The following is a 12,721-nucleotide window of genomic DNA, read 5'->3' on the forward strand; positions in this document are numbered from 1 at the left end:
CTCAGCACTGGGCTGCCCACAGGAGCATCACTGTGTGATGGAAAATGGGCCATGCACACAGTATAGTAATGGGATGAGCAGTGTTAGCGGGACAGGATGTACCCTATTCCACAGAAGGCTGGAGAAAGGTCAGAGGCCGAATGGTCAAGGCCCCACAGAGAAGATGGCCTTTGGGGCTTTGAAGGAAGTAGTTCTCCTTCTAGGGAAGCAGGCTTGGAGCCACAGTGACACTGCTTCTGACCCCAGGTGAGTAACCCTGGGGAAGTTGCTTTACCCTGAAAGCCTCTTCCTAGAATGACTATGACATCATGTCCCAGCTGGATGTTAGAAAGTTTCATGCGCCCAATTGGTCCTTGCATCCTTTCTCGTGCTGCATAGTGCAGTCAATCTCAAAACTTTCAACCCAGGCTCTTAAAGCTCTACTCTGATTTTGAGGACAGGGCTCAAAAGAAGCAACAGGCCCAGTCCCCAAGCCTAGATCTGCTCCCACAGCTCATCTCCTTCCCGCTATTTCGTGCTGTGAAACTGATGGCCAATATGTCTGATGACATGCTTTGGTTACACAGCCCTGGAGCCACCAGGGGCCCCTCACTCTGCAGCTGTCACTCCCACCACAGAAGGTAGCTTCACCAGGAAAGCACGTACTTGTATGTGGGGTGAGCTTGGGGTGGGCTTCACAGGGTGGGCTTTAAAGCCAGACTCCAGCCTCCTTTTCTGGCACCTCACCCCCAGGTTCTCCTGTGTGTATGAGCATTTGGGGTCAGTTCTCAAATGATGCCCCCTCAGGCCAGGGTCAGGCTTTCCACATCTCTGGCTCCTCTCTGAGCCCTAAGGCATGGCAGGGGGAGGTTGGGGTGCAAGAAGGCAGGCACTGCAAAAAAAGCTGACCAACCTCACGTGCAGTCTGCCAGCTCTGTCTTCCCAGCTCATGCCATGTCAAGAACATCAAGGATGCCAGCGGAAAAGTGGCCTCTCCACAGCAGATCCTGAGTCCCATGAGGATTCAGGTCTGTGTCTTCCACAACGGTTGTTGGGCATTATAAGAATCAGAAAGAAGTCAACTTTTCATTCCCTTACAACTCCCATGCAGCCAGCCACAGAGGGAGCCGTCTTTCTAAAATTCAAAATGATCATAGCCCTAAATGCAAAACCCCAAAATATAAAATTTCCAGAAGAAAACACAGGAGGAAAATTCTTGTGACCTTTGGTTAGGCAAAGATTTTTCTAGATACACCACCAATGTTTTGATCCTTGATATAAAAAATCTCAGAAATCGGACTTCACGAAAACTAAAAACTTCCGCCTATTGCAGGACACAGTTAAGAGAATGAACAGACAAGCTCAGCCTGGGAGGATGAAGGACTCCTATGCCTGCTCGCTGGCCACTGAGGTCTGTCCCTTCCTCATCATCCTGCTGGTGACACCTTCAGCGGCCTGGCAGGGAAGGGGAACTCCCCAAGGCAGGTGCCTCCTGAGAGAACAAAAGCCCCTGGGGAGTCTCCAGGGGGACAGTAGAGGGGCTGGGGCCGACTGAACATGGCCCCCGGCCCCATGGGGACAACGATGCTGGAAAGACAGAGTTGGATGGCCGGGGCACAGGGCCCAGCCCCGTCCTGGCAGCAGCTCAAGCTCAGAGCACAATGAGAGGGAAAGGGCCCAGGAGGGGCCAAGCAGTACTCTCCATTCAGAAGTTTCCAAAAGGACGAGCTTCCTGGTGAAGAGACAGGAGGCAAGCCCCTCACTGCGTCTGCGAGAGCCCTCGACCCTCCGTCCCTCCTGGGAGCACCAGCCACACGCACCTCCCACTTCACGCTGGGCCAGAAACCCACAGGTGCCTGCACCTGACGGGAAGGAAGACCCCGCAGCCTCACCACAGAGGGCGAGGGCATGTGTGAAGACGGCCACAGCCACGTCGAGGGGACAAGCCAGCAGACAGCATGAGTAAGGTTGCAAGTGCATTGCAGACAGGTGGCCCCCATGCCCAACGAAACGACATATGGCCAGAAAGCGCACTGTCCCAAATGCCGACCACCATGCTCCTTCATCCTTGGGGAAGATGACGCAGCCTTTCCCAAGTGGCGTCCCACAGAAGGCTGGCCCAGGCTATCCATGCGGTGCCATAAGAGAAACGGGCTCCACTGCCCAATGCAGGGGATCAAGACCTTTTTTCCCCATGGAAATCTCCCCAAGGGAGCAGTGTCCAAAATCCCCTGTGCCCACCCTCCACCCCAACTCTCCTCCCGTAATCTTCCTACCCCAGGTTTCTGTGACAGGCTCCCAAGTTTTCTCCCACCTACAGTTGGCCCCTAAACTGCTGCCAGGCGCAGCAAGTCTGCCCAAGCTCTGCACCTTTCACAAGCCTGTCCCTGGCCGGGGTCTGCTTCTCCCCTCTCCCCTCCTTCCTCGAGGGAACGTGCACTCTTTCTCGCGAGACCCTGCATCACCGCCTCTTCAGAGAAAGCTGCTGACTCTCTGGACAGAGCTTGCCGCCCACTCCCTCTCCCACAGACCTCAATGACCCCTGCCCACCTCCAGTGAGGCTGCACGAGAAGGTGAACTTGGCTCTATCTCCCTGTGCTCCTGTCATGTCCTTGCAGGACAGGGACAGTGGGTGTCTGGCATTCAAGGAAACCAAGGTGAGCAGTGCCCCAGCAAACCTCACACCCCAGGCTCCCTACCCCGCCCTCTGTGCCCTCAGAGAGGGGAGGCCTCTGGGATATAGTCACTCCTCCCAAAGAAGCCACCCTCCTGCACAGGCCAGGAGCAAAGTCTCAGGGAGGACTTGCCAGACAGATGGGGGGGATTCCCACCACATAGTAACAGGGCACGTTCTTAGCTTCTGATATGATTGTTGCTATGAGCAGTACAATTTACCCCAGATACTCCTGTGGGCAGTAGGGAAAAAGAAGGGCTGGGATATTGCTGTCACTCAGCAAGCGTGCTCTCCCAGGCCTACGACAGTCCCTCAGCTTCCGCAGCTCGGACCCCGGCCTTGCGTGCCCCATCTCTGTTCTGGGAACACTGGCACATTTGTGGGAAGAAGAGGAACACCAGCCGCCCCTCAGGGGCTATGTGGCCAACATGGCTGAGTTCCAGAAAGGGCTCCTGAGACCCCAGACCAGTTTCCCACAACAGGGGCCACAACGGCAGAGGGGATGTTTGTCACTCATGGAGGTTTGGCTGACTGCTCATCTCGACATCCAAACACACTCGTGGACAAGCCGAGGCTGTTAGCACAGTGGTAGCAGATCTTCACCAGGACTTAGCTGCCAGATGTCACCCTCCCAGGAAGGTCTTTAAAACCCTTGACACACAGCCTGCTGAGGGTGAGGGTGGCCACCTCCCTGGCCTGGCATCGTCAGGGTCAGCAGCTGGGCATCCAGCAGGCAAGTGTCAATACCAGGAGGGTGGCAGGCCCAGCACAGGCCTGCTCCAGCAGAGCCTGCAGCCATGGCTGCCTCAGAACCAGGGGCTGTAACCCCAGCTTTGCCTGCCCCAGGGCAGGATGGTGTTGAGGCCACATTCAGGGCAAACCATAGCTGCATGGCCTGCACAACAAAGGCTTTTGCTTGGAAGCCTTTCCGAGTAGGCACACTGGCCATGCTTGTGCAAGCGTTTCCTTATCTGGCAAGTGCAAGGCTCAGATCCAAGGAGAGAAATCAATGAACAGTGAGGCCAAAAACATGGGTGATGTATAACCTTGCCAGCAGAACTGCTTAGCAATCGGTCTAGTTCACATTCGAAATACAGGAAACCCACCCAGCATATTGTTATTACAGACACAATTCTAATTTAATTCAACAAAGAAAAATGCTGCGCTTACCGTGGCTAACTCGTCAAACTTGCCGAAGAGCTCGTTGAGGAGTTTCACCAGCTCCTGGGCTGTGCACTGGGATGCCAGCCCCGTGAAGCCCACGATGTCAGCAAACAGGATGCTGCAAGAGAAAGGGGTGACAGGGCCACCCTCCTCCCAGTCACTTGGGAAATAATGACCCCAGAGTTGTAGAGACATCTACATCTACAAACTACTTTAGAATAAATTACCACATTTATTCCTCTGTGCAGGCTGGAAATGAAGGCTCCCTTGTTCCCATTTTACAGGTGAGAAGACTGAGGCTCAGGAAGCTGCAGGACTCCCTCTAGGTCAGAAGGGATTAGCTGCTGGAGCCATTCAGAGCTCGCCATCCCCACACTGACCTCATAGCACATGGCAAGATGCCGCCCACCAGCCACCAGATCTGCCCCCTTCCCTGGGAGGTCCCGTGACCGGGTTGTGGCCAGCTGCACCCAAGAAGAAGTGGCATGGTTTTAAGAAGTTCGTAAGCCCCTCTACACCCTCTTTTCCCTTGCGCCAGCTGGATGCAGGTGACCATGAAGCCTTGGGTGGGGTCAGAGCTGCATTATGGGAAAGATGGAATCCTTGAATTACTGCATGAAAGGGCCGCCCCTCAGTCTGCAATGAGAACACGAAACACGTTCTCTGTGCCAACGCCTCCTCATCCTGGGGTGTCTATTTATTGCAGAGCTGGGTTCAGCCTAAATAAGTGTCCACCCACAGACCAGAAATATTTTTATGGAAATGATAAGACTTTAAAAAGATGTTTTCTTTTGTTTTTTCTTCTTATAAAATTAAAACATGCTCTTTGCAAAATATTTGAGAAATAACGTCATATACGATTTTTTGTCTTTAAAAATTTTGTAGCTTTAATGTATAACTTAAAACATGAAAAAACACGGTCCCAATCATTCATTCACCTTTGTTCAAAGCACTTTCGGCTTTTCTCTAACTTTGGGACTTCCTGAACGGTAGACCATCTCCCAGCATCCCTACATGAAAGCCATAAGTGCCAAGTAAAGGTACACAACGATTCTTGCTGACAACAGAGGGTGTCACCAAAGACGGGCCAACAATCCAGGAGGGCAGGAAAGGGTCAGGGGCTTAGAGCTTGGACTCCATTGGGACTTCCCAGCTCCACTATTTACAGCGACCAGACCCCAGGCCACCTGTCCGTCCTTTCATCGGTAAAATGGGAATAAGACTAGAGTCATCCCATACCTAATAAGAGCTCAATAATTATTTATAATCACTTGTAATAATGTGTGTTATCATACATTCATTCATTCACTTGCTCATTCAACAAATATCTATTGAGGGCTATATGTGCTGACATTGTTCCAGGTGCTTGAGATTTAGCAGTGAACAAAAGATTCAAACAAAAATCACTGCCCTCAGAAAGATTCCATTCCATTCAGGGGAGGGGGAGACATTTAGAGTATATAAAGGTGACATGCATAACTATAGAGAAAACTGAAGCAGGGAAGTTGGGTATAGAGCTGTGTGTACTGTTACCTAGGACCAGTCAGGTGAGTCCTCAGGGAGAGGAGAGAGGGAGGCATGCAGACACTGGAGAAGAGGATTCCAGCAGAGGGAACAGCAGGTGATGTTGCTGGAATTTTCAATGGATGCAGAATTCTTGCCTTTTTATTTCAGCCTTTGAATATGCCATCTCACTGCCTTCTGGCCTCCCTGGTTTTTGAAATCAGCTGTTAATCTTACTGAAGATCCCTCATAAGCGATGAGTCCTTTCTCTCTTGCTGCTTGCAAAATTGACTCTCTGTCTTTGGCTTTTGACAGTTTGACTATGATGTGTCCTGGTGCAGGTCTCTTTGAGTTAATCCACTATGGAGTACACTGAGCTTCTTGGAAGTGTAGTTTGCTTTCCCCAAAATCTGGGAAACTTTTGGCTGGTATTTCTTCAAACATTCTCTCTGCCCCTTTCTCTCTCTCCTCTCTTCTGGGACTCTTGTTATGTGTGTATTCACTATGAATTGCAAATGGCGCACTGAGTTTGGATTTTAACCCTAGAGTGATTCAGGACCACTGGAGGATTGTAATGAGGACGGTGAAGAGAGCAATGAGATGTCTGCATCTGGGATATAGAAGGACATCTCTGACCATGGCTGGGGGTAGCCAGAAGGGCTGAGGTAGGGCTGGCCACCTCAGCAACAGGGATGCTCAGTTTCCCCGCTTATCTCAGGCTGTTGCACCTGCACCCAGCAGCATTGACCCACCAGCTGCTGGGGGACCAAAAAGCCCATTAGGGGATGAAGATAGGAGATTTTTCTGCAGGGAAGAAACGTGATGACTCCACACATCTGTATTTTTGTTCCAGACAAGAAGAGAGCTGAAGGAAAGGCACTCAGGTGTCCATGTACCTTGCCCAACTCCAGCTGCAGCTCCAACCATAGATTTCATTGTGCTAAAAACACTTAACATGAGACTTAATCTCAAAAAAATTTTAAACGTACAAATATTATTGTTGACTATAGGTACAGTGTTGCACAGTAGATCTCTAGAGCTTATTCATCTTGCTTGACTGAAACTTTCTGGTGGTTGACTAGTAACTCCCATTTCTCCCTCCTCCCAGTTTCTGGAGACCACCTTGCTACTCTTTGATTCTATAAACTATTTTAGATACCTCATATAAGTGAAATCATGCAGTACTTCTCATTCTGTGACTGGCTTATTTCACTTAGCATAATAACCTCAAGATTCATCCATATACTGTCACGTATTACAGAATTTCCTTCTTTTTTTTTTTTTTTTTCGGACCGGTAAGGGGATCGCAACCCTCGGCACAGTGTGTTCTGCACCATGCTCAGCCAGTGAGCGCACCGGCCATCCCTGTATAGGATCTGAACCCGCGGCCTTGGCACTACCAGCGCTGCACTCTCCCAAGTGAGCCACAGGGCTGGCCCAGAATTTCCTTCTTTTTAAGGTTGAATAGTATTCCATCTTATGTACATATCACATTTTATTTTTAACAGCCATATTGAGATACCACTGACATAAAAACTGTGTGTATGTGCATGTACATATAAATGAGCATGTAATTGTATATGTCTATGGCATACAACTTGATGTTTTGATATACATATAAATCGTGAATGATTACAATCTAATTAACATACCCATCACCTCTACAGTTACTACTGTGTATGTGTTCAGAAGATTAAATTTAAGATCTAGCCTCTTAGCAAATCCCAAGTATACAATAAAGTATTGTTAACTACTGTCACCATACTGTATGCACATTAGATCTCCAGAACTTATTAATCCTGCCTAACTAAAACTTTGTACACTTTCACCAAGATCACCCCATTTTCCTCTCTTCCCAGCCACTGGCAAGCACCATCCTACTTTGCTTCTATGAGTCTGACTATTCTAGCTCCACATATAAGTGAGAGCATGCAGATATATCTGTGTCTTGCTTATTTATCTTACCATAATGTCCTCCAGCTCTATCTATGTTAGCACAAATGGCAAGATTTCCTTCTTTTTGAAGGCTGAATAATACTCTACTGTATACATATACCACATTTTCTTCATTCATTTATCCATTGAGGGCATTTAGGTTGTTTCCGTATCTTTCCTATTGTGAATATTGCTGCAATGAACATGGGAGTGTACATATCTACTCAACATACTTATTTCATTTTCTTTGGATATATACCCAGAAGTGGGATTGCTGGATGATATGGTAGTTCTAGTTTTAATTTCTAAGAAATCTCCATGCTGATAATGACTGTACTAATTTACATTCCCACCAATGTCCTCACCACTGTTATCTGTTGACTTTCTGAAAATAGCCATTCTAAAAAGTGTGCGGTGATATCTTGTGGTTTTGATTTGTATTTCTCTGATGATTAGAGATGCCAAGCATATTTTCATGTACCTTTTGGCCATCTGAATAGCATTTACTTTATTGAGGTACTTCCTTCTATCCTAGTTTGTTAAAAGTTTTTTATCATGAAAGGGTGTTGAATTCTGTCAAATATCTTTTTTGTATCTATTGAGATAATCATGCGATTTTTATTCTTTATTCTCTTACTGTGGTGTATCATATTAATTGTTTTTCATATGTTGAGTCATACATGCATCCCAAGGATAAATTCCACTTGGTCATGGTATAGGATTACTTTAATGCTATTAGACTCATTTGCTAGCATCTTGATGAGAATATTTGCATCTATATTCATCAGGGATACTGGCCTGTAATTTTCTTTTCTTGTAGTGTTCTTGTTTGGCTTTGGCATCAGTGTAATGCCGGCCTCATAAGATAAGTTTAGAAATGTTCTCTCCTCTTCAATTTTTTGGAAGATTTTTAGGAAGGTTTGCCATTAATTCTTTTTCACATGCTTGGTAGAGTTTACCGACTTAAGCCATCTGGTCCTGGATTTTTCTTTATTGGGAGGTTATAATAACTGATTCAATTTTCATACTATTTATAGGTATGTTCTAAGTTTCTATTCATGATTTATACTTGATAGGTTATATGTTTCTAAGTATTGATCAATTTTTCCTCAGTTATCCAGTCTGTTGACACATAATTGTTCATAATGCCTCTTATACTCCTTTTTATTTCTGTGGCTTCAGGAATAATCTCTCAGCCATTTCTGAATTTGAGTCTTCTCTCTTTTTCTCATGGTTAGTGTAGCTAAGGATTTGTCTATTTTGTTCCTCTTTTCACAAAACAACTCCTAGGTTTGCAGTTTTTTTCGTAGTTTTCCTATTTTTCGTTTAATGTTTAATTTCTGCTCTTATCAGTATTATTTACTTCCTTCTGCTAACTTAGAGTTTAGTTTGCTCTTTTTCCAGTTCCTTGAGGTGTAAAGTTGGGTTACTGATTTGAGATCTTTCTTTTTTAATGTAGGCATTTATCACTATGCACTTCCCTTTTATTACTGATTTTGCTACATCCCATAAGTTTTGGTATGTTGTGTTTTCATTTTAGTTTGTCTGGAGGTATTGCATAATTTCCTTTTTGATTTCTTCTTTGACCCAATGATTGTTAAAGAGTGCGCTGTTTAATTTCCACACATTTGTGAATTTTCCAATTTTCCTTCTGCTATTGATTTCTAGTTTCATTCCATTGTGGCCAGAAAAGTGAATTAATTCACTTCATATCAAGTGAATTCGTGATATGAATTCACTTTTCTTAATTTTGTTAAGACTTGTTTTGTGACCTAACATGTGATCTACCCTGGGGAAAGATCTATGTGCACTTGATAAGAATGTGTATTCTGCTGCTATTGAGTGCAGAATGCTGCACATGTTGTTTGGTCCATTTGGTCTACAGAGTTGTTAAAGTCCTCTGCTTTCTGATTTTCTGTCTGGATGTTGTGTCTATTATCGAAAGTGAACTACTGAAGTGTCCTCCTACTATAGTTCTGCTGTCTACTTCTCCTTTCAATTCTTTTAATGCTAGCTTTATATATTTAGGCCCTTTTATTTTGATTGCCTATATATTTCCAATTGTCATGTCTTCCTGGTGGATTGACCCTTTTATCATTATAAAATGCCCTTTTTGTCTCTTCTGACAGTTTTTGACTTAAAGTCTATTTTGTCTGATATAGGCAAAGCCCTGCTCTCTTTTGCTTACCATTTGCAATGACTATCTTTTCACTTTCAGCCCATGTGTGTCCTTAAATCTAAAGTGAGTTTATTGTAGATAGCATATCATTAGGCTTGTTTTCCCCCTCATTCAGCCACTCTATGCCTTTTGATTAGAAAAGTTTAATCCATTTACACTTAACATAAATACTGATAGGGAAAGGCTTACTATTGCCCTGTTGTTACTTGTTTTCTGTTAGTCTTATAGTTCTTTTGTGTGTTTTTTCCTCTCTTTCTGTATTCTTTTGTGTTTTGTTGATTTTTCTGTATTCATATTCATTATTAATTCCCTTCTTTTTTTCTTGGTGTAATTTCTATAGATATTTTTTCTTTGTGGTTACCTAAGGGCTTACAAAAAAAAATCTTAATAGTTACAGTTGTCTATTTTCAGCTGGTAACAACTTAAGTTTGATCACATACAAACACTCTACACTTCAACTTCTCTCCCATGATATATACTTTGTGCTGTCACAATTTACATATTTGTATTGTATATCTTTTAACATATTTTCAGTTGTAGTTATTTTTAATACTTTTGTTTAACTTTTATGCTAGAATCCACCAAATTACAGTAATACAGTATTTTGCATTTGTCTATATATTTACCTTTACCAGGCAAGTTTCATACTGTTTTATGCTATCGTGTTGCTGTTTAGCATCCTTTTGTTTCAACTTAAAAACTCCCTTTAGCATTTCTTTCAAGGTAGGTCTAGTGGTTATAAACTCTCTTGGCTTTTCATTGTCTAGAAAGGTCCTTATCTTTTCTTCATTTTTGAAGGAGAGTTTTGCCAGGCATAGCATTCTTGATGACAGTTTTTCTTTCAGCACTTTGAATATATTATCCCACTCTCTTCTGGCTTGTAAGATTTCTGCTGAAAAATCTGCTGATAATCTTATGGAGGTTCTGTTGTATGTGACAAGTTTCTTTTCTCTTGCTGCTTTCAAAATTTTGTCTTTGACTTCTGAGAATTGGATTATAATGTGTCTCAGTGTGAATTTCTTTGGGTTCATCTTATTTGGTGTTATTTGGGTTTCTTACATCTGAACACCCATGTCCTTCACCAGAATTGGGGAGTTTTCAGCTATTATTATAAATTTAATAAGACTCCTGGTCTTTTTTCTCACTCTTCTCCTTCTGTAACTCAAATAATGTGTGTATTAGTCCATCAATGATTTCCCAAAATTCCCTTACACTTTCTTCACTCTTTTAGATTCTTTTTTCTTTTTGCTCCTCTGACTGAATTATTTCCACTGACCTGTCTTCCAGTTCATTAATCCTTTACTCTGCTTAATCTAGTCTTCCACTGAACCCCTCTAATGTATTTTTCATTTCAGTGATTGTGGTCTTCAGCTCCATGATTTCTCTCAGGCACTTTTTTATACAAGTATTTTCTATTCCTTTGTTGAAATTCTCACTTCATTTATGCATTATTCTTTTGACCTCAGTGAGCATCTTTATAAGAGTTATTTTTAATTCTCTGTCAAGTAAATCATATACCTCCATTTCATTAGGGTCAGTTTCTGAAGATTTACCTTATTCCTTTGTTTGGAACATCTTCACCTGGTTCTTCATTTTCCTTGACTCTTTGTCTTAGTGTCTATATATGAGACAAAGCAAGCACCTCTCCCAGTCTCCATGAACTGGCCTTGTACAGGAGGAGACTCCTAACAATCAGCCCTGCCAGAGATTCTGAGGGCCTCTATAAAACTATTTTTCTCCCAAGGGAAAATCAGGCAGCTGTGGTTTTTGTCTGCTTACTCTGTGCTGACCAGGAGGTGAAGAGGAAGCTATGGCATCTACCATCTCAAGCCACCACCCCCATTCTTCCCCAATAGCCAGATTGTACCAGACCCATCAGAGACCCAGGGCTAGAAAGATATATGCTCATTCCTTGGGCAGCCCCAGGAAAGTTGGGGCACTGCTCTCACTAATCAAACTCTTTCCCTCCCTGGGGGGAAGCCAAGAGCTGGGACTTTTCATCTGCTCATTCTGTGCTAAGCAGGAGGGAGGGCCAATGACATCTACCAGCTCAAACTTCTAGAAGGTCCCTTACTTTTGATGCCTTTCCTGCAGCATGGAGAGGCTCTGACTCCCCTCGAGGTGTGCCCTCAATCATTCTGGTGGTCTGTTCTTCTCATCAGGGGCTTGGTCACTATAACATGTCCTCATTCAGCAATAGGAGGCAGCAGGTGAAATGGGAAAAGTTGAGGCAGATGTTAATGTCAGCTAATCCCAGGTCCTGTCTTATCCCTGCCACTTGCTGACCACGGTGTCCTGCACACATGCTTCTCTTTGCTGAAACTCAATTTCCTCACCTATAAAAGGGAGGGGACAATGCCAGTGGTTTACAGGGATGTGATGATATTAAACAGAACCAAGTACAAGTATTTAGCAGAGAGGTTCTAAGCACAACTTCTAGAGTCGTCCTGGGCTCAAAGGCTGTTCTTTAGCTACCCTCCACATACCTGGGCCTTAACCTCCACATTGCTTTCAGCATTCTCCTCTGTAGAACAAGGACAACACTGGTCCTTACCCAATAGCATGACAGTGGCAGAGAATGAGTTCACACAAAAGCTCAGAGTTCTCGAACAGGCAGTGATTAGCCACACTGGACTGCACACAGGGACAACTTGGATCCTGAGGGGTCCACAATCCTCAACTCATTTCCAGTGAAAAAGTACTGCCTTGCAGGGACCCAGGCAGTCAACACGAGACAGAAGGAGAGTTTTTCTTATCCTCCTGTGTCTTCAGGGGACCAGTGAGCAGGGAGGCCTGACACCAATACCCAGAGGAGTCAGCAAAGGGCAGCAGAGAGAAAAAGCACTCCTCCTTCCTGAGTGATGTTCGCATAAAGTGTTAATACTAAACAGGCAACACTTGACTATTCGAAGTGCATTACACTTCAATACCAAGTATTTTTCAAAGAAATACACAATTTAATGAAATAAATACTTTTTATCAGAATCTTTAAAAACAAACAGCAAACCTCAGCATATATAGAGTACATTGGTTCACTCTGAAGCCTTAGTTTCTTCACCTGTAAAATGGGAACAACCTTCCCTACCTCCCAGGGCTGTCATGAGATAAACAGAGTGACAAAGAGGACAATGCCTGTCACAGACCCTGCCAACTAGAATAAGGCTCAGCTATTATTCTGACATGGCAAACTCCCAGCCCAAAATATCACTGCCCAAACCTGGTTTTAGGGATAGAGTTCTGACCATCTTTAGTCAACATATGAGTAAAAGGGTACTAAAATAAGAAAG

General features: G+C 44.4%; 1 protein-coding gene across 1 annotated transcript in view; it reads right to left on the minus strand.

The window, feature by feature from the left end:
* Positions 1-12,721, minus strand: part of ADCY1 (adenylate cyclase 1) — a 125,014-nt gene that overhangs the window by 81,003 nt on the left and 31,290 nt on the right. The window contains exon 4 of the mRNA XM_063087523.1: positions 3,824-3,935. Coding sequence (XP_062943593.1) covers positions 3,824-3,935 — 112 coding nt within the window. The remainder of the gene's footprint in view (positions 1-3,823; positions 3,936-12,721) is intronic.

Source organism: Cynocephalus volans, chromosome 2 (assembly GCF_027409185.1).
Source record: "Cynocephalus volans isolate mCynVol1 chromosome 2, mCynVol1.pri, whole genome shotgun sequence".
Classification (NCBI taxonomy): Eukaryota; Metazoa; Chordata; class Mammalia; order Dermoptera; family Cynocephalidae; genus Cynocephalus; species Cynocephalus volans.